The sequence below is a fragment of the Cervus canadensis genome, chromosome 30 (assembly GCF_019320065.1).
Source record: "Cervus canadensis isolate Bull #8, Minnesota chromosome 30, ASM1932006v1, whole genome shotgun sequence".
Classification (NCBI taxonomy): Eukaryota; Metazoa; Chordata; class Mammalia; order Artiodactyla; family Cervidae; genus Cervus; species Cervus canadensis.
In genome coordinates, this window is record NC_057415.1 from 38,002,231 (window position 1) to 38,029,633 (window position 27,403).

At 45.6% G+C, this 27,403-nt stretch overlaps 1 protein-coding gene across 4 annotated transcripts in view; it reads right to left on the bottom strand.

The window, feature by feature from the left end:
- The window catches only part of ASTN2 (astrotactin 2), a 989,097-nt gene that overhangs the window by 491,587 nt on the left and 470,107 nt on the right, over positions 1 to 27,403 (bottom strand). For 3 of the 4 annotated variants that reach the window (XM_043453336.1, XM_043453334.1, XM_043453337.1), the window contains 2 exons: positions 27,259 to 27,333; positions 26,370 to 26,507 (listed from right to left, as the gene is read on the bottom strand). In XM_043453336.1, the coding sequence (XP_043309271.1) occupies positions 26,370 to 26,507; positions 27,259 to 27,333 (213 nt within the window). The remainder of the gene's footprint in view (positions 1 to 26,369; positions 26,508 to 27,258; positions 27,334 to 27,403) is intronic. The other variant, XM_043453335.1, reaches the window with a different exon arrangement.

Here is a 27,403-nt window from a genome sequence, read left to right on the forward strand (position 1 = left end):
TTCACGGCAAAGGAACCATCAATTACCTGGCAGGTATTTCTGCCAATTCTGGTGGGGTGTACTGGGTCATAAAATGGCCTCAGAAAAAAAAAAAAAAAAAAAATGGCCTCAGAGCCAGGACTCTTGTGCTAATCCACTTTTTTTTTTTTTCTTTCAGTAAAGACATTTATTACCAAGCTATAAATTACAGATGGGCGGGTAGGGATGGGCGGAGCCATGTGGTGATCTTTTGGGTGGCTGCTCTCTCTCTGTCTTCCGGGACCTGAATTCTAAGTTCCTCCTCAAGGCGCTCCTTGGCTCGGACCACCTTTGACTGCAGGTAAAAGGAGCCACCGACAGATCTATCGTTCACCTTGAATAGGTGTTCGTAGCTCTTCTGGATCTCCTTGGGACTCAGCTTGGAGATGCTGAGAATCTGCTGTGCCTCCCGGAGGCTGAGGCTGGGGAGGCTGGAGGCAGCTGCAGACTGGTGTCTGGCATGTCCCCAGGAGCCGGCTGCTGCCTGACTGACTGCAAACTCCTGGGCTGAGGCCCTGCCCGCCCCCTGCATGCCCATCACAACGATTTGCACCAGGCCAGGGTGGCCACTCTACTTCGGGGGCTCAGGTTCCAGCTTCCTGGCCCTGTGGCCCCCAATATAGTCTTGACTTTGCCCACCAGCTGAGCCTGGATGGGCCACATTTCCTCCCGCATGTGTGGATGAGGCTGTGACGGAGGTGGATTAGTATACACACAGATCTGGACTCCCCTGTGCTCTGAAACTGACATGGTCCTAGGCAAGTTGCTTCCCCTTTCTCAGCCTCAGTTTTCCTTCTGTAAGATGGGCCAGTTTTATATACTCTATGGGATTAGAGAGAGTTACAGACTTTGACAGCTATCTATTTATTTTTCCAGTCTATTCTGTATCAGGCACTATTGCTATGGATATCATGGTCAGCAAGAAAAAAAAAAAACCAGCTCACACAGGACACAGTTTAATGGGGAACTTTAATAAGAAACCACAGTCAACTGTGACATATGCAGTGGTGGAGAAGGACAAAGGCTTCTTCCCAGAGACGTTGGTCCAGAACTTTTCAACCCTTGCTGCACATTCCTGCCGACTGGGAGCTTTTAAACAATGCCGCCACCTGAATGCCACCTCAGACCAAGCCCACCAGAATTCCTGAAGGTAGGACCTATAGTATTACTTTTTACTTTTTATGTTAACATAATATTAGACATTTAGAACAGTTGTAAGAAGAAATCTAAACTCTTGCCACTTGTGTTTAATATTATACTAGAGGTTTCAGTCAGAGAAGCAGGGCAAGAAAAAAAAAAGACATCCAGATTAGAAAACAAATAAAAGTATCTCTATTTGCAGATAACATGATTTTGCATATAGAAAATCCTAATGAATACACATGCGTGTGCACACAGACACACACACACACACACACTTAGGACTCATAAATGAGTTCAGCAAGGCTTCAGGATACAAGGTTAGAGTCCAAAAACCAATTGTATTTCTACAGACTAGCAATGAACAATTTGAAAACGATCATCCCACTCCTGGGCGTATACCCAGAGAAAACTGAGGAATGGATAGAGAAGATGTGGTACATACACACAGTGGAATATTACTCAGTCACAAGAAGAAATGGAACTGGGTCATTTGTAGAGACGTGGACGAACCCATAGAGTGTCATACAGAGTGAAACAAGTCAGAAAGAGAAAAACAAACATCCCAAATTAATGCATATATGTGGAATCTAGAAGACTGGTACAGAGGATTCTGTTTGCAAAGCAGAAATAAAGACACAGACACAGAGATGTACGGATACCAAGGGGGAAAGGGGTGGGTGGGAGGAACTGAAAGATTGGGATTGACACAGACACATTATTGATAATATGTATAAAATAGATAACTAGCGAGAACATATTATATAGCACAGGGAACTCTAAGGCATTGTGATAACCTGGATAGGAAGGAAGACCAAAGGGAGAGGATACATGTATAATGTATTGCTGATTGCTACACATATGGGCTTCCCCTGTGGCTCAGCTGGTAAGGAATCCGCCTGCAACACGGGAGACCTGGGCTCGACCCCTGGGTTGGGAAGATCCCCTGGAGAAGGGAAAGGCTACCCACTCCAGTGTTCTGACCTGGAGAATTCCATGGACTGTATAGTCCATGGTGTCGCAAAGAGTCGGACACGACTGAGTGACTTTCACTTTCATGACTGATTCATTTCTCTGTACAGTAGAAACTAACACAACATTACAACTGTACTTCATAAAAATTAATTTAAAAAACAATAAGAAAATTAAATGAAGACAAATTTCCACATTATCAAAAAGAATAAAGTAAATGCAACAAAAGAAGTGCAAGGCTTGCACACACACTGAAAACTAAAACAATGCAAAAGAAATTAAAGCAGATCTAAATAAATGGAATAACATTCTAAGTTCTTGGATTAAAATATTTCATGCTGTTAAAATGGAAATGCTCCCCAAACTTATCTAAAGGCTCAGTACAGTCTTTATAAAATCCCAGTTGCATTACTTTTGGCAGAAATTGATAAGCCCTTCCTATTCATATGGAAATACAAAGAACTTGGAAAAGTCAAAACAATCTTGTAAAAGAACAAAGTTGGAGGACTCAGATGCCCCAAGTTTTTTTGTTGTTGTTGTTTCTTCCTTCTTCCCTCTCTGTAAACACACACCATACACATATCCACACACATTGTGCAATTGTCCTAATTGTCCTTAGTATTTGAATGGTATATACATACACACATACTTCTTTCTAGACTGCTTGAAAATAAGTTAAAGATGTGATGTCTCAAATACTTCAATGACCATTTTCTGAACACAGAGATATAGCCTTTTATAAATAATAATAGTTATCAACATCATCGATTATCATCGATGATTATCATCAATACAGTGCTATCATCTAATTAACATTTCTGCGAGTGACTCATTAATGTTCTTTTTACTTGTTGTTTTTTTTTTTTTAATTTATTGGAGGATAATTGCTTTACTGGCTTCTGCCACACATCAACACGAACCAGCCACAGGTATACACATGTCCCCTCGCTCCTGAACTCCGCCCCCGTCTCCCATCCCATCCCACCCCCCAGGCTGTCACAGAGCACTGGGCTGAACTCCCCGTTCCCACAGCAAATCCCCACTGGAACTTGTGATCCACGTGCTAATACATGTTTCCAAGCTGCTCTCTCATTTATCCAACACTCTCCTTCCACACAGCGTCCACAAGTCTGTTCTCTGTGTCTCCATGGCTGCCCTGCATACAGGTTCATCAGTACCATTCTTTTAGATTCCACACACATGTATTAACATACAATTCGGTCTTTCTCTTTCTGACTTACTGCATTCTGTACAATGGGCTCTAGGTTCATCCACCTCGTTAGGACTGACTCAAACACATTCTTTTTTATAGCTGAGTAATATTCCACTGTATGCATGTACCATGATTTCTGCATCCATTCATTTGTCACTGGACACCTAGGCTGCTTACACCCCCTAGGTATCGTAAAAAAAAAAAAAGTGCTGCAACAAACACTGGGGTACATGTGTGTCTTGCAACCACAGTTTTCCCAGGGAATACGTCCAGTAGTGGGATTTCTGGGTCATATGGGAGTTCTATTCCTAGTTTTGTTTTGTTTTTTAAAAGAAACTCCATACTGTTCTCCATAGTGTCTATTGATATTTTTACATTCCCACCAACAGTGCAAGAGGGTTCCCTTTTTTCCACACCCTCTCCAGCATTTATTGTTTGTAGAAATTTAAATGATGGCCATTCTGACTGGTGTGAGGTGATACTACATCGTAGTTTTGATTTGCATTTCTTGAATAATGAGTGATGCTGAGCATCTTTTCATGTGTTTGTTGGCCATCTGTCTGCTTTGGAGAAATGTCTGTTCAGGTCTTCTGCCCATTTTCTGACTGGGGTGTTTGTTTTTCTGGTATTGAGCTGCATGAGCTGCTTGTATATTTTGGCAATTAATCTTTTGTCAGTTGTCTCATTTGCAATTATTTTCTCCCATTCTGAGGGTTGTCTTTTAATCTGTTTATTGTTTTCTTTGCTGTGCAAAAGCTTTTAAGTTTAATTAAGTCCCACTTGTTTCCTTCTGTTTTTATCCCTATTACTCCAGAAGGTGGGTCAAAGAGGATCGTGCTGTGATGGATGTCAAGAGTGCACTGTCTATATTTTTCTACAAGAGCTATATAGTTTCTGGCCTTACATTTAAAGCTTTAACCCATTTTGAATTTATTTTTGTGTATACTGTTAGAAAGTGTTCTAGTTTCATTCTTTTACATGTAGCTGTCCAGTTTTCCTAGCACCACTTTTTGAAGAGGCTGCCTTTTCTCCATTGTATATTGTAAAATTGTATATTGTAAAAAATAAGGTGCCCATAGGTGCATGGGTGTATCTCTGGGCTTTATATCTTGTTCCATTGGTCTATAGTCTGTTTTCTTTGCCAACACCATACTGTCTTAACACTGTAGCTTTGTGGTATAGTCTGAAGGTTGGTCCCTCCAGCTCCATTCTTCTTTCTCAAGACTGCTTTGAGACTGTTATTTGTGGTCTTTTGTGTTTCTACACAAATTGTGAAAATTTTTGTTCTCATTCTGTGAAAAATACCATTGGTAATTTGACAGGGGTTGCATCGCATCTGTAGATTACTTCGGGTAGTATCATCATTTCATAGTTGACTCATCCAACCTAAGAATATGGCTTATCTCTCCATCTGTTTGTGTCACTGATTTCTCTCACCACTGTCTTATAGTTGAATGTTCTTTATACGAAAAGAATATCCCAGCTTGGTGAGAATCTTCTCACAATGCATAGGCAAAGCAAATCATCACATTGAATACTTTAAATATATTAAAATTTTATTTGTCAGTTATGCCTCAATAAATCTAAAAAAATAAAAAAATCAGTGTATGTGCTGTGTTTGTAGCCACAATCTCTTTGCACTCCTTTAACCTAGAAAGTTCCTTACTGGGCTTTGTTGTAACCCTGATGTTCTTAAAGGCACAGATCAGCTATGTGATAGAACGGCCCCCTCAGTCTGGGTGTGTCTCACGCTTCTTCATGGTTAGACACAGCTAGTGGGGTTTTGGCAGAAGTGCCCTGGAAGTGACGGCGTGGCCGTCTCAGTGCATCACACCAGCAGGTTCTTGGGGAGAGCTACCCTGAGATGATGTGAATATTCTACCCTTCTTCAACATCCAACCCACTAATTCTATCCACAATTTCTAAAAGCTCACCAGGTTTGATGCATGGAGCCAGATGTGAGAGCCACTCACCTAACCCAATATAAGGAAGTAAGACTTGGCCCCCTGAAAGAGAAGGATTTTTTACACTGAGGCCTAAAAGATGTGGAGGAATAGTCCTACTTATTGTAAACTGGTGAGTGGGGGGTGGGGTGGGGTGCAGATGTTCTATGTTCAAAATAAGCCAGAAGACAAGCAAGCCTAGAGGATATCTAGAAACGAACAAGGCCAGATGGCCAGGCACAGACTGCAAGGTAGGAAGAAGGCTGGAGGTGCAGGCGGGGGGCACACAAGGACCTTGCATTTCTTATAAGAGGGAGGAGAGACCACACAATGGGTGTAATCGGAAGAACGACATACCTGGCTTTTTGTTTTGGAAAGAAATGTTCTTTGACTACCATGTGGGGCACTGATTTGAGGGTGTCCAGAGTGAAGGCAGGAGGTGCAGCGAGGAGACGATATCAGTGTCTAGAGAGGGGAAGTGGTGACCTGGCCAGTGGAGTGGGGATCAGCAAAGGCATAGCACCATGCGAGGGTGAGTGTTAGATGCCGTGGACACACACAGAGAAAAGGGTTTCTACTCTGGGCTTGTGGGACCTGAGAAGGCTTCCTGGAGGAGGTGGCATATGCTAAACCCTGTTGATGAGAGAAGGCAGCTGGATGAAGGGTCACGAGGAAAAAGACAGCACGGGGAACTCAAAAGCACTCAAGAAGGTTGGAGCCTCTAGCGGGGAGCATGGGGATGTGATGTGAAACAGAAGCAGGACTAGATCACCAAGGGTGTGTCCTGATGAGAAATTCGGGCTTTACCTTCTTGGCAACAGGCAAGAGGAGCGATGGAGGGGTCTAGATCAGGCTTGGTAGCCTCAAGGCCTCCATCCGCTCCAGCTGCACATAGAAGGTGACCCCGAGGGCAGGGGTTTAGAGGGGCAGGAAGCAAGTCTAAGAGGCTGCTTGGCCAATAGTGTGGAGGCAATAGCTGCTAGGTGTGGGTACACACCCTGCTCCTCACGTGAAGGCTCTCATCCTAACTCAGGGAGGACCATCAGGCAGACCAACCTAGGTCTTTGCATACAAGCTCTAACTGGGGTCTTGCCTGCACCTTTGGGAGGACAGGTTAAAAGCAGAAAACCTCTTCCCAAGCAGAAGAGGGCAGAAAACAACCTGTTGGCTGGGGATGGGGAGATAGAAAGAGCTCGGGACTCGTTCGGGTCCAGAATGAAGACAAATGGGCAGTGGGTTCCCGAGAATACATCCTCTCTCTGGAACACTTGCCTCTCCATCAGGGCCCCGCACAGGCCTGTCGGGCGGGAGCGGCGCTTTTGTGCCTGTGCTGGCTGTGCTCCCGTTGCCATGGCAATGGGGCCATAAGTCATGTCTGCCGCTGCTGCACGGAGGCGCTGTGATTTATGCCTGCCTGGCTGGGCTTGTAAACTTTTTTTTTATGTGCAAAATCCGTCACAGCAAGGGAGGGCGGTGTGTCTCTGGCTCACTCCGGAGGTGTGGGCTGCTGTCAGACCCGCCTGTGACGCTTCTCCTGGTCCCAAAGACAAGCCACCAGACCTGTACAGCCCAGCTGGGCCCTGCAGAGCTCTGGACGCTATTGAGGAGGGTGCCAAAAGCCTGATGCTGATGCTCTCCTCTGGGGCCAGGGGGCTGCCCCATTTCTGAGATCAAATCTTCCTCTTGTCTCCCCTAAGTCAAGGCATGCCTACTTTTGTATGCACACTTCAATTTCTGGTCTAATAACTCGCACTCTACCCCAGCCTCTTTAGAACCGGGTCTCTAGAAGAGGCTGGGGTGGAACACAAGTTATTAGTGAATGTGGATTTGAAATCACACCTCCTCAGCCTCAATGTTCTCATCTGTTCAGTGGGGCTAATATAACCATCTAAAGGAGAGCTTCTCAAGATTGTTGTTGTTCAGTCATCAAGTCGGATCCAACTCTTTGCAACCCCACGGACTGCAGGATGCCAGGCTTCCCTGTCCTTCACCCTCTCCCGGAGTTTGCTCAGATTCATATCCACTGAGTTGGCGACTTTGGCACCATTGAAATTTGGGGTCGGATAGCTGACACATTGGAAAAGACCCTGATGCTGGGAGGGATTGGGGGCAGGAGGAGAAGGGGACGACAGAGGATGAGATGGTTGGATGGCATCACCGACTCGATGGGCATGAGTTTGAGTGAACTCTGGGAGTTTGTGATGGACAGGGAGGCGTGGCGTGCTGCGATTCATGGGGTCGCAAAGAGTCGGACACGACTGAGTGACTGAACTAACTAACTAACTAACTAACTAATCCTTTATTAGAGGGGCTGTCCTGTGCATGACAAGACATTTAGCAACTTTCCGGGGCTCTACCCACTGGATGTCTGTAGCACCTTCCCAGCTGTGGACATGAGACACCTTCGCACAGAGACTGTCAAAAGTCCCCTGCAGAGGCGACACAATCACCCCCCTTAAGGCCCATTTTACAGATGAGGAAAGTGAGGCTTTCCCCTTGGACCTCAGTTTTCCTGGGCGGCCACAACTTCTCCCCAGAGACCAGGGCCCCGTGGGACATGTGGACTCACAGATTCCCTGGCGTGCCTTCCAGAGGCTGCGCTCACCCTGCTGGACTGGGCCGCTCACGGATGCCTCATCCACCCCTCAGCGCCTGTGCGCCCGTGCGCAAATGGAGATCCACGTCACACGTCCTGCCAGGCCCTCCCACTTGGGCGTATTTAAGCCATTCCTGTTTCACAGAGGACGGTGGAAGGGCTGGAAGGCGCCTGGAAGGGAGGAGGAGGGAGGGACATCCGGCAGAGCCATAGCCCTGCTCGAGGAACACTGTGCCGAGGCGTCTCCCACGGCCTGCAAGACCGGCTGGGCCGGCCACTCATGCTTCCCTGTAAACCACTCTCTTCCATTTCTTATTCCTTTTTTTTTCACTTTACTTTCCACTTTCTTGGTACAATATATATACCATAAAGGGCATCCCAGGTGGTGCTAACGGTAAAGAACCTGCCTGCAGGAAATGCGGAAAACACAGATTCGATCCCTGTGTCAGGAAGATCTCCCGGAGGCGGGCACGGTAACCCATCCCAGTATTCTTGCCTAGAAAATCCCATGGACAGAGGAGCCTGGCAGGCTATAGTCCACGGGGTCGCAAAGAGTTGGACACGACTAAAGTGACTTAGCCTGCTCATACCCGCCTGTAGCATAAAATTGACTCTCTGTTTTTAAGCACAGAGATCAGGGACAGGCAGCAGTCATGTGGTTGTACAACCATCACCACTCTCCATCTCCAGAATGTTTTATCTTGCAAAACTGAAATTCTGCACCCAATAAACAGGAAAGCCCAGCCCCACCTCCCAGTCCCTGCAACAGACATTCTACTTTCTGTCTCTATGATTCTTGACTAGTCTAAGTGCCTCATACAAGTAGAATTGTACAGTATTTGTCTTTCTGTGACTGGCTTATTTTACTTAGTGTAATGTCCCCAAGGTTCATCCATATTGGATGAATGGATGGATGGATTGATGGATGTGAGGTTCACTCACATGTCAGAATCCACTTCCTGTTTAAGGCCAAATAATATCCCACTGAATGTGTACACCACACTTTGCTTATTGCGAATAATGGACAATAGAAGCCCATGGACAGGACTTCCCTGGAGGTCCAGTGGCTAGGAATCTTTTTTGCGATGCAGGGGACACCAGTTTGATCCGTGGCCCAGGAAGATCCCCAGGCCACAGGGCAACTTGGCCTGTGTGCCACAGCTACTGAAGCCCACACACCCTGGAGTCTGCACTCCGCAACAAGAGGAGCCAGCGAAATGAGAAGCCTGTGCACTGTAACTAGAGAAGCCTCCACTCACCGCCACTAGAGAAAGACCGTGTGAAGCAATTTAGACCCAGCATAGGCAAAATAAATAAATGCATATTTTTAAAAATAGACACTTGGTTGCTTCTACATTTTATTAACAGTTATTGTGAATAACACTGCTATGCACTTCTTATTCCTTTTTGAAGTAATTTTGAGCCACACTCCAACAACCATCCTCATGCACTTACTGAGTACTTACTGAATGCAAAGCACTAAGAAGGGAAAGCAGAATTTACAAATGGCATGAATCACAATCCCTTCTGAAGGGCAAGAGTTTATAAAGAGCCTAATAAGAAATTCCTACAGTGGGTTAAGTCTGGGCTAATTTTAATTATAAACGTAATATTATAATGACAATAATTGCCACTATTTTGGTTCCAAACACAGCATGCATCAACTCACTTGATTCTCAGCAGCAATCCTACAGGGAAGGTGCAGTTCACTCTACTTTGCAAAGATGGACACGGAGGCAGAAGGAGGCCTAATAACTTGCCCCCCCGCTTCCTCTCTAGATGGTCAGTGGTTAAAATGGAATTGAACACTACAGCATATGCTCTAAGGACCGAGTTGCTGGGCTGAGTTGAAGAGTTTCAAAAGGCTGAGTGGCCACAGGGTTTCTCCTTTCTCTCACCACTTTGCCTCTTTGCTACTTTGTCTCCTCCTCTGCCAGTTCCAAGTGATCCTAGAGCTCAACTCAGCCAGGATGTGTTCCCTCTCTGGAATATGCAAGCATGCCGTCCTATCCTAACCCTGCACCCCTGCACTTTCTGCATCATCATGGGGTAGAAGGTGGAGCTCAGTGGCCAGGTGGACTGAGGAATCAGCCAGCAGGATAGCCAGCTTCCCCCCTCATCCCAGAGGACGTGTATGAGGCCCCAGGAACCCAGTCCCTCCTTCTCTGCTCTCTGGGTTAACACGGGCGGCCTCTGAGCCTCACTGGGCTAACAAGGTGTTACCTGAAGGGGGTCTCAAGGAATGTTGGTTCTGAGCCTGCATCTGTAATAGTTACATAGTGTTGGGGAGATGGTGGTGTGCGAGCTTCACTTCTTAAAGATTCATGATGTTCATTAATATATTAACATCCCTTGGAAAAGCTTTCACCAAGGAAATCAATACAGCAACTTCCTTTATCATAGGATTTCTCAAACCTTTCAAATTAGAGAAACCTCTTTTTTATGGTTACATTTAGTAACTCTAAACTGTGGGTGTTATTTGGAACCACTCTGAGACAATATGGATTTTTATAATACAATACAATGAATACTGTGAGGCAGGAAGTTTTGATGAGGTTGTTTGGTACCAAGGATATTTCCATGTAAGGGGATTGAGTGATGCTTGAAGACTGCCTAAGGATTTCTTTCTTTTTGGGCAATATATTGGTAAATGGCAACCCGCTCCTGCATTCTTGCCTGGAGAGTCCCATGGACAGAGGAGCCTGGTGGGCTGCAGTCTATGGGGTCTCAAAGAGTTGGACATGACTTAGTGACTAAAAAACAATACTTGATAATATCTTCGTGACTGTGCCAACACAACCACATCAGATTGGAGCATCAAAATGGTCCATATCCTTCCTCTGAGCCATTTATTTGCCTAGAAGTAGGAATACAGAGATGCTTAAGATTAAATTCTTAACCTCCAGGAAGACACAGATTACCAGCAGAGAGCAAAATGGGGGCACCCTTCTACAACTGACCACATGCGAGGGCAATGAGCTGGTGGTGGTTTACCCGCGAAGTCGTGTCCGACTCTTGTGACCGCATGGACTATAGCCCTCCAGGCTCCTCTGTCCATGGGATTCTCCAGGCAAGAATACCAGAGTGGGTTGCCATTTCCTTCTCCAGGGGATCTTCCCAACCCAGGAATTGAACCCGGGTCTCCTGCATTGCAGGCAGATTCTTTACTGACTGAGCTACGAGGGCAATGTGCTGTCCTGTAATTAAAGATGAAACATACCAGCAGCATGGACACGGCAATGAGGGAGCGATGATTCTGGTGGATGGAAGGACAGAATGTTCCAGAAAGGCTGCTCAGAGGAGGTAACCCTTCTGCAAGACAGTGATGAGTGAGAAGTAGCGTGCTAGGCACACAGGGGACATTTCAGGAAGAAGGATGACACTTGCAAAGGCTAGGAGATATGAAAGCGTGTTTTGCATTTTGAAGACGTGGCAGATGGGAGTATGGTGGCAAGTGAGATCCCGGAAGGCATGACAGCCAGAATCTGAAGTGCCAGGAGGGGATGGGGACCTCGTGAAATGGTTTGGACTTTGACCCTGAGGCTGTGTGGGCAGGTGGTGTGGCTCTGAATGGTTCCAGCAGAAGAGAGGCATGGCCTTACCTGTGTTTGGGTTGGATTGAGCGTGTACAGAGCGGCGTGCAGCAGGGAGGCAGTGAATCTCTTTAGGAGGGTCTGAGCCTAGAGTTCATGCTGGATCGCTTTCATTTGTTCCCCTCCCTGCCCCCTCAGCTCACCCATACCCAGCTTTGTGGCTCAAGGAGGCTGGCTTTGATGGACCACCTCAATGGGCTCCCTTGAATGGGTACCCCTTGGGTCAGCAAGTGACAGACACCAGCAGAAAGTGTGGTGGGAGATGGCTGAGCGAGGTTGGGACATTCATCCCTCTGACTTCTCTCCTGTCTGTGTCCCTGACTACAGGTCACAGCTCCCGTTAGGCAGTGCTCTCCAGGGGATTCCCTCTCTATGAGCTGGTCACCTACCCCTCACCCAGGATCACTACCCCCAGCCACAGGGTACTGAATATCCGCTTTCTAGAACTTCCCCCAACTTTCTGCAAAGCCCCGTGTGAAACCTTTCACACTTGAGCAAACTGTATGCTTCCTGCTGGGGCCCTTGATATTGGTTTCCTTGGTGAGGAAAAAAAAAGGAATTAACCCTCATATCCAGATCAATTCATAACTCACTGAAATAGCCAATGATCCTTCTAATCAGCCTGCATGGTGTGTGTGTGTGGGGGGGGGGGGGTGTACCAGGGCAGATTTGCATTTATCTGGCAGAGTAAGATACACTAAGAGGAAGCAAGTGGTCCTACCTAGCCCTGATAAGTGGGTCTTAGAAGGCAGAACGTTTGCTCAGCTTAGCTTATTTTGGTGATGACTACCCGGAGTTGCTGCCTGCAGAATCTAAAGTCTGGACTGCTTAGGTGAGACGGCAGCAGGGATTTCTAAGGGAAGAAAATGACCACACACCTGGACACCAAGAGATGCCTACAGGGAGAGATGTGCTGTAGCAGTTTAGAACCATCCACGTGGTGGCCGGGGGGTGGGGAGAAAAATCACTCAGAAGGTCACACCCAGTTGTGAGCTTATAGTTGTTTAAACCTGTCTTTGAAACTCTAAGAAACAGTTCAAGGCTTCTGTGATATGAGTGGCTTGTTTACAGCTTAAATTAGAGCATTCCATTTTTAATACAAGTGACAATGGTGGTGCCAGACAGAATCTAGGAAGTACCTACACGGAAGCCTCAACTCTGCCTCGAGCAGAGAAATCTATTTCAGGAAACTTACTGGCACGAAGATGAGAGTATCCAAATATACCCCCTGAGATAACAGATAGATGGATAAAAACAGAGAGATGGAGTAAGACTGCCCGGCTTCTATTTCATCTTTGATAGCTCTGTCCACTTGACTGTCTCTCTCCTGCATCTTGGCAACCAGCAAAATCTCTCTTCATTTCACAGGCAGAAACAATCATCATGTCATCAGACACAAAAGCAGAAGGCCCTCTAAATACCATCAAGTTCAGAGACGCCTAATACCTGACCCGTCTGTCACCATTCCCATCTGCTGAAGTCAGGCCTCACGAGTCAACCCTAACAATCTTCCCAGCTGAGTCAGTCTGTAGCATCAGAAATCTTCCAAGCCTAACATCCAAGGCAGCCCCAGCCCATTGGTCTGAGTTGGCACCTAAGAGGTCTTCTCTAATTTAGTCCAACCTCTCAGGCAGATGGATGCACTGAAGCCCAGGGAGGATTTTGAAGACAGGGGTTGGAGTTGCTGTTTGGCTTATGGTCCCCCGACCCCATTCCATGCTCGTCTCTCTGCTTTGTGATCCTGTTCCCTCATCGTAGATGACTAAGCCAGAGGCCAGCTCCTAACTCATGCCAGGCCAATAAGATTCCTTCTCTAGAATTCTTCAAACTGCAGCTCAAGGAAGAGAAGCATTCACTCTGGTGGTAAGAACATGAGAGCCTTAGAAACTCATGGTTATCACAACCCAACCATGGGAGTGGGAGTGGGGAGGAACGAAGCCATCATGGAATGATGCAGAAAGGAAAGACAGAATCCTAATGCCACGTAATCCACTCAACTCCCCTCATCCCTCTGGCCAAGCTGATCTTTCACCCTTCACATGGCAGCCTTCCAACACAATTGCCATTAAGCTAATTTGAATTAGGTTTCTTTCTCCTGGAGCCAAAAACATCTGACTAATAAAGAGCAGGAAGGCTTTCCATGCAGCATGGGGGTAGGGGGGCAACATGGTGGCATGCTGGATAGAGTCAAGGTCTTGAGATCAGAAGCTTTGTGTTCAAACTCCACTCACTCTCTTACCAGTGGTTCTACTTAAGATCTTAGAACATCAGCTTCTTAATCTGTAAAGTGGGGGAAGGGGGGAATAAAAATATCCTTGACTTTAGAAGATGACTTCAAGGATCACATGTAAGATGCTATATGAAAGCCTCTGCCCAGTCAAGTGAGGCCAAAATGCTGCTTATGCATGTCTTCAGTGTGGAATCAGGACTGAAACCCAGGCATCTTGACTCTCAGCCCAGCCAGCTTGCCCCCCCCCAAAAAATCATACTTTTATGTGTCTTTTTCCCTTTTCTCTCTTTCTCCACTGAAAGATCTGTGGTCCCATTTTAACGTTAGAAGTCCCATTTGAAAAGTGTTTAACTTCTGATGCAGATATAACAAGTCGTTTCTCAGTTTCACTGTATCTGCAAAGCCTCCTATAATTCAACATCAAATATTTATTATTACATTTATTAAACTTTTAATAATTTAGCATCTCCTGCATGTAAGAGAGAAGCTTAGCTAACTGGTTCCCCTTTATCCAACCTGGGTCACTTCAATATTTATATTCCAAAGTCTCCATTTGAGTTTCATTTAGCGGAGGCTGCGCCATGGGCCGTCCACCCCAGCTGACAGTCGATGTCTGCTCCATCCTCCCCAGTGGCAAAGACTAACAGAAATCTGGGGCTGGATGGTGTTTGAGGAGATTTACCGAGGCTGGGCAGAAACACATCCTAATAGACTTCACTTTTATTATGATCACTAAACTAAAATGGGGGAAAATATACGACTCTGGGCTCACTGGCTGAGTGACAGCCAGTGAGGCTGGGAAGAGATGCTGGTAGAGAGTAGATCCATTTGGTGTGGAGTGTGAAGCTCTTCATGTTGATGCTTCTCAGAGGAGCTTCATACTCCTAAAGACGGGAGGGAGGAGGTGGTACAGGGCAAATTCCAACATCCAAATCCCATGAGTCCATCTGTGAGTGCTAAACAGATGCCCTATTGCCCCCAAAGTCTCCCCTGACCCCGTCTCATATTTCACCTTCCACTTGAATGGAATAGACTTCCACACGCACTCAGCGGATTCAATGGTCGACAAAGATGATGCCAGGTGGTCCAATGCATGGATCCCTCAGTCCCACAGAGAACCCGCTGCATCAATGGGCTGGTGGTGCACAAGTCTGATGCGGACCCAGAAATCCGCGCTTGTGGCGGTGGTTCTGAGTGTGTCTGTGCTCAGTCGTGTCCAACTCGTTGCAACTCATGGCTCCTCTGTCCATGGGATTTCCCCGGCAAGAGTACTGGAGTGGGTTGCTATTTCCTCCTCCAGGGGATCTTAGCCAACATTTACTGAGCACTCACCCTACAACTTGAGTTCAAATTCTGATTCTGCCACACACTGCCTGTAACCTGTTGGGTAAATGATTTAAACTTCTTGTGCCTTGGTTTCCTCCTCTATAAATGGTAGTAACTCCATCATTGAGTCATTGTGGCGAAATCAGAACTAATGCACCTAAAGTTTAGACAGGACCTGATCCAAAAGAAACGCTCAATACATGTGAGCCATGATTATTTATGATAGTGGTGCTAAGAGTTTAAGTGTGTTATCTCATTCAATTGGCAAAAACACCCAAAGACACAATAGCAATTATCATTCCCATTTGCAGCTAGGAAACCGCAGCTCACAAAGCATAAATACATTGCCCGAGGTCAGCTGGTAAGTGGTGGAGATGGAGTCAGAACTCAGCGAGTTTGATTCCAGAGCCTTCACTATTCCCCCTGCCCAAATCTCCCTTCTTCCGTGTTTCAAGCAGGTAAGTGAGCTACCTATTGAAGTTCTCGTGACCTTTGGGAAAAGAATGTCTACATGAGTAACTGGTGTGAAGGGAAAAGTCTCAGCACACACTCACCTGGGTGCTGAGAGTGTCTAACAAGGGCTGCAGAAGCCCACCCCTGTTTAAGCATCTCCCTGGGAAGGGAAGTATGGTTCTTGGTTGCCTACCATGCACACACACACACACACACACACACACACACACACACACACATCATTTGCAAAATCTGTTGAAGTTGTAAGGAAGGTAAAGGCAAGAAATGTGAATTCCGCTTCTTGAGTATCTTTATCCATTATCAGCCATAGTACATACACGAGGAGACTGAGGCACAGAGAGGTTAGGCAACTTGTCCACAGTCACACAGCCAGTAAGTGGCAGAACCAGGACTTGAGTCCGAAGACTCTGAGTCAAGACTCCATGCTCCTCCTCTCTGGACCTGAGGAGAGGGCACTTGGGGTATCAGACCACACAAGGCCTGCATCAAGGGCTCTGCTCACCTGAGGCTCTGCTGCCCCGGGCCTTCCTATCCAGGTGCCACAGGGTAAGACACCACCTGCCCTGGGGGAGCCTCATCGCTGCCCACCCCCCACACCCTGCTGCCCTGCCACTCTGATCCCTCGCCTCTGCTGGGGATGCCTTCGGTGACCAGGAGGAAAGCAGGGGCCCTTCTGCATCTGCTTCCAGGCCACAAACTACATCTTTCATCACCTTGACCCAACTGGGTCAGATGATTACTTCCTTATGTGTACTATAGTGCTGTCTAGAACTTCCCGCCCATGGAATACCAGTTACACATTAGGGTGTTGTACTAGTTACCCTATGTACATTACGTAAGCCTAACAACAGCCCTCTGAGGGAAACACACAGTCTCTACCTTCTAGATTCAGACATGGAAGTTGGAAGAGGTGAACTGACTTGACCCAGGAAGTTCAGGGAGCAATTCTGGTGTCAAGATTCATATCCAAATCTGCAGGATTCCGAGAAACACTCACTTTCCCACACCCGCTTCTCTTTCTGGTCTTCACATTTCCAGAGCCAGCCCAGTGTCTGCCACACAGGGAAGAATCTAAACTGCTTTTGCTGAGGATTTCACCTTAGAATGGATGGCCCATGTTTCTAGAACACACTGTACCTGACCAGGTGTACCATACCAACCCCAGAAGAGCACCTGCTGGGGCGCTGGAGAGGTGAATACTCTATCCTTTCCCGTAAAGGAGGCTGAGCACTGAAACATTGATGCTTTCGAATTGTGGTGCTAGAGAAGACTCTTGGGAGTCCCTTGGACGGCAAGGAGATCGAACCAGCCAACCCTAAAGGAAATCAACCCTGAATACTCACTGGAAGGACTGATGCTGAAGCCGAAGCGCCAATACTTTGGCCACCCGATGCTAGGAAAGAGTGAGGACAAGAGGAGAAGGGGGCTATAGAGGATGAGATGGTTGGGTGGCATCACTGATCACCAATGGACATGAGTTTGAGTGAACTCCAGGAGACAGTGAAGGATAGGGGAGCCGGGTGCGCTGCAGTTCACAGGGTCACAAAGAGTTGGACATGACTTAGCAACTGAACAACAGCAAGTGCCCCCAGAATCTCTGCCGGCTGTCTGAGCCAGGCACCCAGAGCTGAGGACAGAGGAGGAGAGGGAGAAGGCAGGGTGAGGCTCTGTGCCTTCTCTTCTCACTGCATCCTCTGCCACATGCCCCTTGGCACTACCTGCCAGACACAGCGACCTGGAGCCTGGAAGCTCCCACATCAGGCATGCCACTTCAAGACCCCATCTCTTGTCTACAGATCTGTGGGTTTTGCCTTTTTCATTGTTGTTGTTCAGCATCCATTTGCTGCCTGTCCTGACTCCCCTCATCCTACCTGCAACCTCAATCCACATGTTAAAGGTCCTCCATCATTGCTGGTTTGAGAGTGGGTCAGTGACCCAGGTGTGGCTAATTTTAGTCATTTATTTGAAATATTAGTGTTAATGTTAGTTGCTTAGTCATGTCTGACTCTTTGCGACTACATGGACTGTAGCCCACCAGGCTCCTCTGTCTATGGAATTCTCCAGACAAGAATACTGGAGTGGGTTGCCATTCCCTTCTCCAGGGTGTCTTCCCAACCCAGGGATTGAACCTGGGTCTCCTGCACTGCAACCAGATTCTTTACCATCTAAAGCCATCAGGGAAGCCTAAATGTTGCCAAATGCGACAAACAGAAGCATCATAGCCTAGAGGCAAGGAGCATGGAGTCATGAATCAGATTGTCAGGACTCAAATCCTGGTTCTGCCACTTCTTGGCTATGTGACTATGGGCAAGTTGCATAGCCTCTCTGTGCCTCAGTTTCCTCATCTAGTTAATGAGGGTAAAGATGAAATGAGCTCATGCCAGCAAATACTTGGTCCAGTGCCACACAAAGGGAGCTCTCAGCACTGTCACTCAGCGCCGGGACTTTCGCTTAAATCACAGGAAAACAGGGCATCTCTCTGCTCTGTCAATGCCCGACTGAGGCTGTAAGCCTGGAGTTGTTGGTGAGAGTGTGCCCAGCAACAATGTTAATGCAGAGGAAGACAGAGATGAGGGGTGGAGAGAGACAGAAACGCTGAGTCCCAGCAACATTATAGAGCCTATAAGTCCTGCGGGACTCAAAGCCGTTGCCACCCTGGAATTTTCAAGCGTTTCCATCCTTCGTTTTTTATGGAAGCCAGATGAGCCTGAGCTTGCTTTGCTGCCAGGATGCAAACATCAGCGGACACTAGAACCACCTGAGGAGTAGTTAAACCAGATCACTGCTTAAACAAGATTACAGGGCCCACCTCCAAAACATCTGATTCAGGTCTTGGTTGATGTATGCATTTCCTACGGCTGCTGGAACAAATCGTCACAAATCGGGATGGCTTAAAACTACCAGAACTCTGAAAGCAGTATCACTAGGCCAAAGCCAAGGTCTTGGCAAGGCTGCGCCACACCCCCGGCCCCCGTGAGGTCCTGGAGGAGAAGATGCCCTGGGCCTCTCCCGGCTCCTGGCGGCCCCCGGCCCCCGTGAGGTCCTGGAGGAGAAGATGCCCTGGGCCTCTCCCGGCTCCTGGCGGCCCCCGGCCCCCGTGAGGTCCTGGAGGAGAAGATGCCCTGGGCCTCTCCCGGCTCCTGGCGGCCCCCGGCCCCCGTGAGGTCCTGGAGGAGAAGATGCCCTGGGCCTCTCCCGGCTCCTGGCGGCTCCCAGCACTCCCTGCTGCGGTCGTGTCATTCCAGTCCCAGACTCGCTCTTCACATTGCCATCTCCTCTGTGTGAGCTACATTTCCTTCCACTTCCCTCCTAGAAGGGCACTTGTAATGGTATTTGAGGCCCATCCAGATAATCCAGGATAATCAACCTTCTTTAAGATTCTTAACTAAATCCCATCTGCAAAGACCATTTCTTTTTCCCAAATAAGGGAACATTTACAGGTTCTAGGGATTAGAAACTGATCCTGTCGAGAGTCACTGCCAGTCTACCAGAGATGGAGTCAGAGAACCTGCCTTTCTAACAAGTTGGCAGGTGATGCTGAGGATACTGGTCCAGGAACCACACTCTGAGAATCAGTGGCCCAGTGACATCCTGCTAAGACTTGGTAGTTTGACTCAGAGGCCCTCTCCTCCATGAAGTGTTTCCTTTAACTCCCCGGAGAGTTAAACCACCTCTTTCCTTGGGTCCTTTCTCTGCCCTGAAATTTTCCTCTAACTTCTTCAACAGTCACAAAGTAGAACATGTCTTGTTTGCAGTTTTGTCCCATTTAACGCACCCAGATCTCTGTCTTAACATTTCTCTATCTTCGATACTTAACCTGGCACGTGGTGAGTGGAAGTGAAAGGTGTTAGTCACTCAGTCGTGCCTGACTTTATAACTCCATGGACTGTAGCCTGTCAGGATCCTCTGTCCATAGGATTCTCCAGGCAAGAATACTGGAGTGGGTAGCCATTCCCTTCTCCAGGGGATCTTCCCAATCCAGGGATCGAACCCAGGTCTCCTGCATTACAGGTGGATTCTTAACTGTCTGAGCCACCTAGGAAGCCCAGAAACATCTAGCCAGTCTCCCCATCAGGGAATCAAACCCTGGCCTCCCACACGACAGAAGGGGATACTCACCACTATACTAATGAGGAGGCACAAGGTAGGTGTTAAATAAATTTTTAGTGCTTGAAAAAAATTTTTTTTTTAGTGCTTGGAATTGAGAGGTCAAAAGAACAAGGAACTCTTCGAAATTCTATCGAGAACCAATTCAATGTGAAAATTGTCACCAAGTGAGCGATGCTGGCTTGCATTCTAATGTCCCATTATTCTTTCAGTGTTGTACGGGAATTAACAGTATTTCACCATTTCATTTTCATTGACTTGAGATCATAGAAAAATCACTGAGGGGCTCCAAAAGCTGGCCTTTGTGGATGATTATTATTCCAACCATAATAGCAACTCTTGCGTCTCTCTTCTAAGAAGAATCAGCTCTCAGTGAAACTATGAAGAAGGCCCACTGTGTAGCAATAAGTGTTGTTTGCCATGCTTCTCTCGCCATGAGTATCTTTTATTTCATCTCTCAAATCAAGTTTCTTATTCAGCGCTCCTCGCTGCACCACGCAATCCCTGAAAGCCTAGGTGGCCCTTATTCATCACTGTATTCCTATGGCGCCTGGCACAGTGCCTGGCACACAGGAGGGGACCAGATAAGGTTTTCAGAATTGAAAGGAAATCTGCACGCAATTTAACTTGAGTTCGCTTCTCCACCTTTGTAGCTGACATCATTAGTGTCTCGAATGCTAAAACTCTCATTCCCAGCAGCTTCCTGCTGGAACAGGCCGGAGAATGGGCACTGTCCAGGGGAGGGATCTTTTCTTTGGCCCTTCAGCCCTTCAGGCTTGAAAGCCATCCCTCCCACCTTAAATTCCACACAGCGGAATCCTGTGCACAATTCAAGGTTAACTGCCAATGTTTCTCTCCTGCGCATCCTTTTCTAATTCCTTCAGTCAGGAATTTTTCCTTCATTTCCAATCCCAAGGCACTCTGTGTACACAACTTCAATTATTCTGCAAATACCCCATATCCATAAAGCCACGGGACCTACCATACTAAACAAGATTTTAGATATTCATTTAAATCTTCCTCAAGTCCCGTGACAAAGGGGTTAATGCAAATTCTCAATACCAAGACCTTATTGATTTTAAGATGCACCATAGATTAGATGAAGCCTTTCAGCAAAAGAAAGAGAAAGAATTAAAAAGAGAATAGGAATACACTATACTATGCCACAATAACAACAAACATGAGACCTAATGCCTCTAGAGAGTTCACCATGTGCCAAACTCAGTCTTTACAAGGATGGTGAATGCAAGATTCTTGCTCCTTGGAAGGAAAGCTATGACAACCTTAGACAGTGTATTAAAAATCAGAGACATCACTTTGCCAACAAAGGTCCATATAATCAAAGCTATGGCTTTCCCAGAAGTCATGTACAGATGTGAGAGTTGGACCATAAAGAAGGCTGAGTGCTGAAGAATTGATGCTTTCGAACTGTGGTGTTGGAGCAGACTCTTTAGAGTCCCTTGGACAGCAAGGAGATCAAAGCAGCCAGTCCTAAAGGAAATAACCCTGAATGTTCTTTGGAAGGACTGATGTTGAAGGTGAGACTCCAATACTCTGGTGGCCATCTGATGCAAAGAGCCAACTCACTGGAAAAGACCCTGATGCTGGGAAAGATTGAGGGCAGGAGAAAAGGGGGATGACAGAGGATGAGATGGTTGGATGGCATCACCGACTCGATGGACATGAGTTTGAGCAAACTCAGGGAGGTGGTGAAGGACAGAGAAGCCTGGCGTGCTGCTGTCCATGGGGTTCGCAAAGAGTCAGACACAGCTGAGCAACTGAACAACAACATGCCTTTAAATTCTCACCACTCTCTTATCCAGCACAGATCGTCTTCTATCTGTGTTATCCACAGGGCCACCAGAGCTTCGGATAAGCTCTTGCAGCAAGCAAGTAGTAGACCTGGGACTGGAACTCAGGCAGTTCAATTGGGCTCTACAGTCTATGCTTTTTGAAGAATGAACTACCTTACATAACAGGCTTTATGTTTAATCAAAATATGCCATACATAGAGAAAAATGTGCAAATTATATCTACACAGAGAGATGAAATTTTATAGAATGAAAACACCCATATAACCACCACCCAGATCAACAGATCAAATATTACCGGCATACTTTCCTTAAATCACTATGCCCTCCATCACCCCAAGGTAATCCCTATTTTATTTCTAATATCATAGTTTAGTCTTTACTGTTTTTGATCTTTACTTAACCATACATATTCATTTGTGTCTGGCTTCTGTAATTCAGCCTTATATTTGTGAAATTCATCAGTGGTGATGTGTGTAAGGGTTGTATTCCTTAATATTCACCATTAATAATATTGTATTGTTTTATCTATTTTTGTTGTTGTTGCTATTGACAGGCATCTGCATTTTCCCCCTAGCATTTGGCAGTACAAATGAATACTACTATTACTATTCTTGAATGTATTATTTGTGGTCTTCTCAGATGATTCTAGTGGTAAAGAACCAGCCTGCCAATGCAGGAGACATAAAGGACATGGGTTCTATGCCTGGATTGGGAAGATCCCTGGGAGGAGGTCATGGCAACCCACTCCAGCATTCTTGCCTGGGGAATCCCATGGACAGAGGAGCCTGGAGGGCTACAGTCCACAGGATCGCAAAGAGCCAGACAGAACTGAAGCGCCATAGCACATGCACACACACACACACACACACACACACACACACACACGCACATCTATAGGATAAGTAGATGCTCAGCTTTAATAGATACAGCCCTGTAGATTTACATGGTGGTCACACTAACTTACATCCCCAGTATAAAGGTATGGGAGTTCCAGTTTTTCTATATCCTTACCAACATTTGTCATCATCAATTTTTTTTGCATTTAGACACCCAGATGAGTTGAGCCTGTACTTTTTGAGTCTAACTTGCTCTGTCTCTCCTAGTGTGAGATTCCATAAATTCATGTCTGTCCATAAATTCATATCTGTCCATAAATTCCATAAATTCACATAAATTCAACTCTGTCATGGATTTAAAACCAAAACAAAACAAAAATCAAATAGGAAAGCAGCTTTAAATTTTCCCTCCCAATCCTATCCAAATGCTTATCTTGTCCTCCCTCGCTCTGCTTTTTTCCTTTAATCTCACAGTTGTGATTCTGTGGCATATTATTGGCTATCTATAATTATGATCTATTATTTATTAATTTCTAACATAGCATATGACTGAAACTTATTAATTCTTTAAACGCCTATGATATGCTTGCTTGGGCAATGTCGTGTCAAACAAGGTTTATTAGTGAAGCTTGGAAAACTCAACCTACAGAGCACAGATTCTTTTAAGTGGTGCTGATTACAATCTTTCATCCACCCTTGCAATGAAACTGATGGCACGTGAGAAGAAAGATGAAGGTAAGACTTAAAAGGCTGTCTGCAATTGCAAGCCACCCAGACAAAGACATGTGGGCACCCCAAACAAGATAATAATTTAGTGACCTAAACAAACCAACATTCTTCAAATGTTTGAAGTGTATTTTGAACATTCTTCAAAGGCTTGAGAAGGAGGACCCAAAACTGCAAAACAGTATCCTTTCTCCCATCTGAACAATTCTGATCTGGTCCCAACTTGATGAAGTCACACCCTCCGTGTAACCAGGCACAGGGTTCTTAGCAGTTCAGAAACACCTAATTGCTATCGGTTCATGCCCTTTGAAGGTCTCACCCCCTGCAACTTACTACAGTATTCCTTTCAATTACATATAAAATTTTCCCTGAAATAAATTCTAGTCTATACTTTTCTCAATTTTGTTTTAGTATTTCCAAATATGTTTTAAAGTCCTTGGAAGTTGATATTCTGGTCCTCTCCATGTCTGGCTTGCTGTTGAATGTAATAATTCAAATTGAAGGAGAAAAGGCAACTAAATTATCCTACAGACCATGGTCACTCTCAGCAGTATGACACAGCATGCAAACTTCCTGACTCTGCCTTCCCCACCACAACCAGTTTCTACTTGAACTCTGTTGTCAGAAGAATTGAATGCATCTAAAATCGATTAGCATCAGTTAGAACTGAACATGGAACAACAGACTGGTTCCCAATAGGAAAAGGAGTACGTCAAGGCTGTATATTGTCACCCTGCTTATTTAACATATATGCAGAGTACATCATGAGAAATGCTGGGCTGGATGAAGCACAAGATGGAATCAAGCTTGCCGGGAGAAATATCGATAACCTCAGATATGCAGATGACACCAACCTTATGGCAGCAAGTGAAGAGGAACTAAAAAGCCTCTTGATGAAAGTGAAAGAGGAGAGCGAAAAAGTTGGCTTAAAGCTTAACATTCAGAAAACTAAGATCGTGGCATCTGGTCCCATCACCTCATGGGAAATACATGGGGAAACAGTGTCAGACTTTATTTTGGGGGACCCCAAAATCACTGCAGATGGTGACTGCAGCCATGAAATTAAAAGATGCTTACTCCTTGGAAGGAAAGTTATTACCAACCTAGATAGCATATTAAAAAGCAGAGACATTACTTTGTCAACAAAGGTCCGTCTGGTCAAGGCTATGGTTTTTCCAGTGGTCATGTATGGATGTGAGAGTTGGACTGTGAAGAAAGCTGAGTGCCGAAAAATTGATGCTTTTGAACTATGGTGTTGGACAAGACTCTTGAGAGTCCCTTGGACCACAAGGAGATCCAACCAGTCCATCCTAAAGGAGATCAGTCCTGGGTGTTCACTGGAAGGACTGATGTTGAAGCTGAAGCTCCAATACTTTGGCCACCTGATGTGAAGAGCTGACTCACTGGAAAAGACCCTGACGCTGGGAAAGACTGAGGGCAGAAGGAGAAGGGGATGACAGAGGATAAGATGGTTATATGGCATCATGGACTCAATGGACATGAGTCTGAGGAAACTTGGTGAGATAGTGAAGTACAGGAAAGCCTGGCGTGCTGCAATCCATGGGCTCATAGAGTCGGACACGACTGAACAAGAACAACAGTTTCAATGAAAGAGTTAAGAACATGGGTTCAGGAGGTGGGGAGATGGTAGGCTGAAGTTTGGCTTCACCACTTCCTAGTGAAGGTATCACCTATACACCTCAGACTTTAAATTTGTAAAATAAAAATAATAATAGCATCATTTTGGGGGCTGATGTAGGAATATAATGAGATAATGCTAGTAAAGTGTTTAGGAATGATCAGTGGAGATGAGTTATTATTATTACCATATACTGTGAGATAGGCACTATTACTATCCTCATTTTGCAAAGAGATGGAAAGTTAGCAAGCTGAATTTGACCAGGGTCATATAGCTCATCCATGGTAGAGAAGGGATTCCAAGTCAGACTTGGTCAGCTCCAGAATGAGTGTTGAACCATCAGCCAGTCCGACATCTATAGCTTCAGTGAAGCTACAAATTCAATGTCAACAGTACAGAACTCTGAGGAAGTCTGGTAGAGACCTTTCAGTTGATTTGAGACAAGGTCACAAGGCCTCTTCAAGAAGAATCCTTCAACCAGATGCTCTTTTCTCCATTTTTAAAATATGTAATACTGAGTAACCTTGGCACTGAAGGTTTACTGAAGACCTACTCATGCTTTACTGAAGTTACCCTGACCTCAACTCTAACAAAAATGGAAACCATGATAATTTGCCATGAATCAATTTGTATGTACATGAAACCATCTTAGTTTTTAGTAATTATCACTTCATTTTCTAAGTGTTATCCCTTTAATTTTCTATCTTAAAAATTACTTCTTTGGAGAAACACCAATAAAAAATGATGTTGTGTCCATCCCTTCATGAAAGGCTGAGAAGGTGAGTCTCCCTATGAAGATGCCATAGACATCGATAGCATCTTAACTGAAAAGACAGCTGTGCAATGGTAGAATAACAACCACTGAAGTACGGGGCCGTGCCTCCACATTCCAGCTCAGGAGCTCATAGACTGTGTACAAACCAGTTCCAAAAGCAAAGTCAGAGTCCATTTTTTGCAACATTTAAATGCTAGAATTCTTCAACTAATCAAATCAGGAGGTGGGGGGTGGGGATTAAAACCTGCACTAGAAAGCTCCAGAATAGTGCTAGATTCAAATCTAAGATCACCTGTATAATTAAATCAATAAACATTTAGTAGATGTCCAATATGGACTGGGAATTAAAAAGCTAAATAAGTTATTTTCTTTGACCTTGAGGGATTCACTACATAATAGCACAGAATGATATGTAAGCAACTAATTAGAACACAGTAGAGTAAGTCTGTAATGAAATTAACTACAAGGTACAAAATGTGGAAAGAAAGATGTAGTCTCCATCATTTCATGAGTAAAGAGCAAATTCATTTGACCTGGACATTTCTATCCTATTGATTAGCCCAAAGTCTGTTTCTAGCGTCAGAGTCAAAAGAGAAAGCAGTTAATCTTCCAATATTTTACCTTCACGACTTTTCAATACACTATTAAGTAACGGTCTTTCATAAGAGAAGACCATTAAAGATCCCAGAATGAGCTAGATAATGTGTTAACCTCTTTCATGTTTTATATAAGCCCCAAAGGAAAGTAATAATGTTGAAATACAAAGGCACCAATGCCCACCATGGAGGTCAATTTCGGGAGTGCGGAGCATGGCATACTGGATATGTTTCTTATATACCAACTGGGCAGCTGCCTGCTTTAACAACATGAAGAGCACTTTTCCACAGGAGTTCTGAGATCCTGAAAGAGAGGGCCTCCCAGGGCTCTAAGAAGCCCGTGGTATGGGTGCTGGAGATGACTTCCCTACCTGACATCTGCAGGGTCTTCCGTGACGAGCACGTCAGTCTTGCAGCTGGCCAGTGGGTTGATGGACAGCTCCACAGGTGGGACCACGAAGCTTTTGCTGACAGGAAGCCAGAGTCCTTGGCCCAAGCTGAAAGTAGACCTGCAATGTAAGAGTTTCCATTGGGGGACTCCCTGGGAAGCAGAGAAAAAAAACAGGAAAAGGGGGCCCCTCCTCCCATTCCTTCTAGAACCTTCTATAACTTCCCCACCCAACTGAGTCGCCTGCATGCTTCAAGGCTTGATGTTGGCCAACTTCACCCAGACATGGATGGTCATTTTCTCCGTTAATCATTTAGCTCATGCATTACTCTATGTTGCTAGTCATGTTTTCCTGAGTTTAGGTCCCAATTCCTAATTAGCAGTGGGCTTTGTGAAGATAGGGACTATTTCAGCTCTGCTTTCCCAAGCAGGCCTGATAGCCAGCAGAAGGACCTAAAGTGACTGCTAAGCTGGCAGGGGCAGTCTGCACAAAGGTGAAGAGTATGGACTCTGAATCAATTTCAACCAAAATTTGATTCCCAGTTCTGCCACTTAATTTGCTGTATGTCTCCATCAGTTTAAGTATTGAAGTTTTCACACAAGATTTCATGGTAGCAGCAGGAAGAGATTCTATGGCTAGAGAATATTTTTAAACCACTGGACTAGATAATCAGTAATGTCTCCTCCAGTTCAAGCATCTGAATCTATTAAGTCTAGATGCCAGACGAATGGAAATCAGATTCCCATAGCAACCTGGACCATTGCATCCGAGAAATGCACAGGTTCAATTAACTAAGGATGTATAACCACACCTCCCCATGAGACGGTTCTCCAAGCCCCCGTATCATACCCCAACAGAACTGTCAACTCACCTGAGAATCTTTTCAGGGGCTTGCTCCCCTGTCACCAGATCGTAGCCCCTCTCCAGTGTCGTGTATGGCCAGGGACTGTGGGAAAAAATTGAGAAAGGGAAAGAAAAAGAGATAAGAGATGGTATTAGTTAGAAGCAGATGCGAT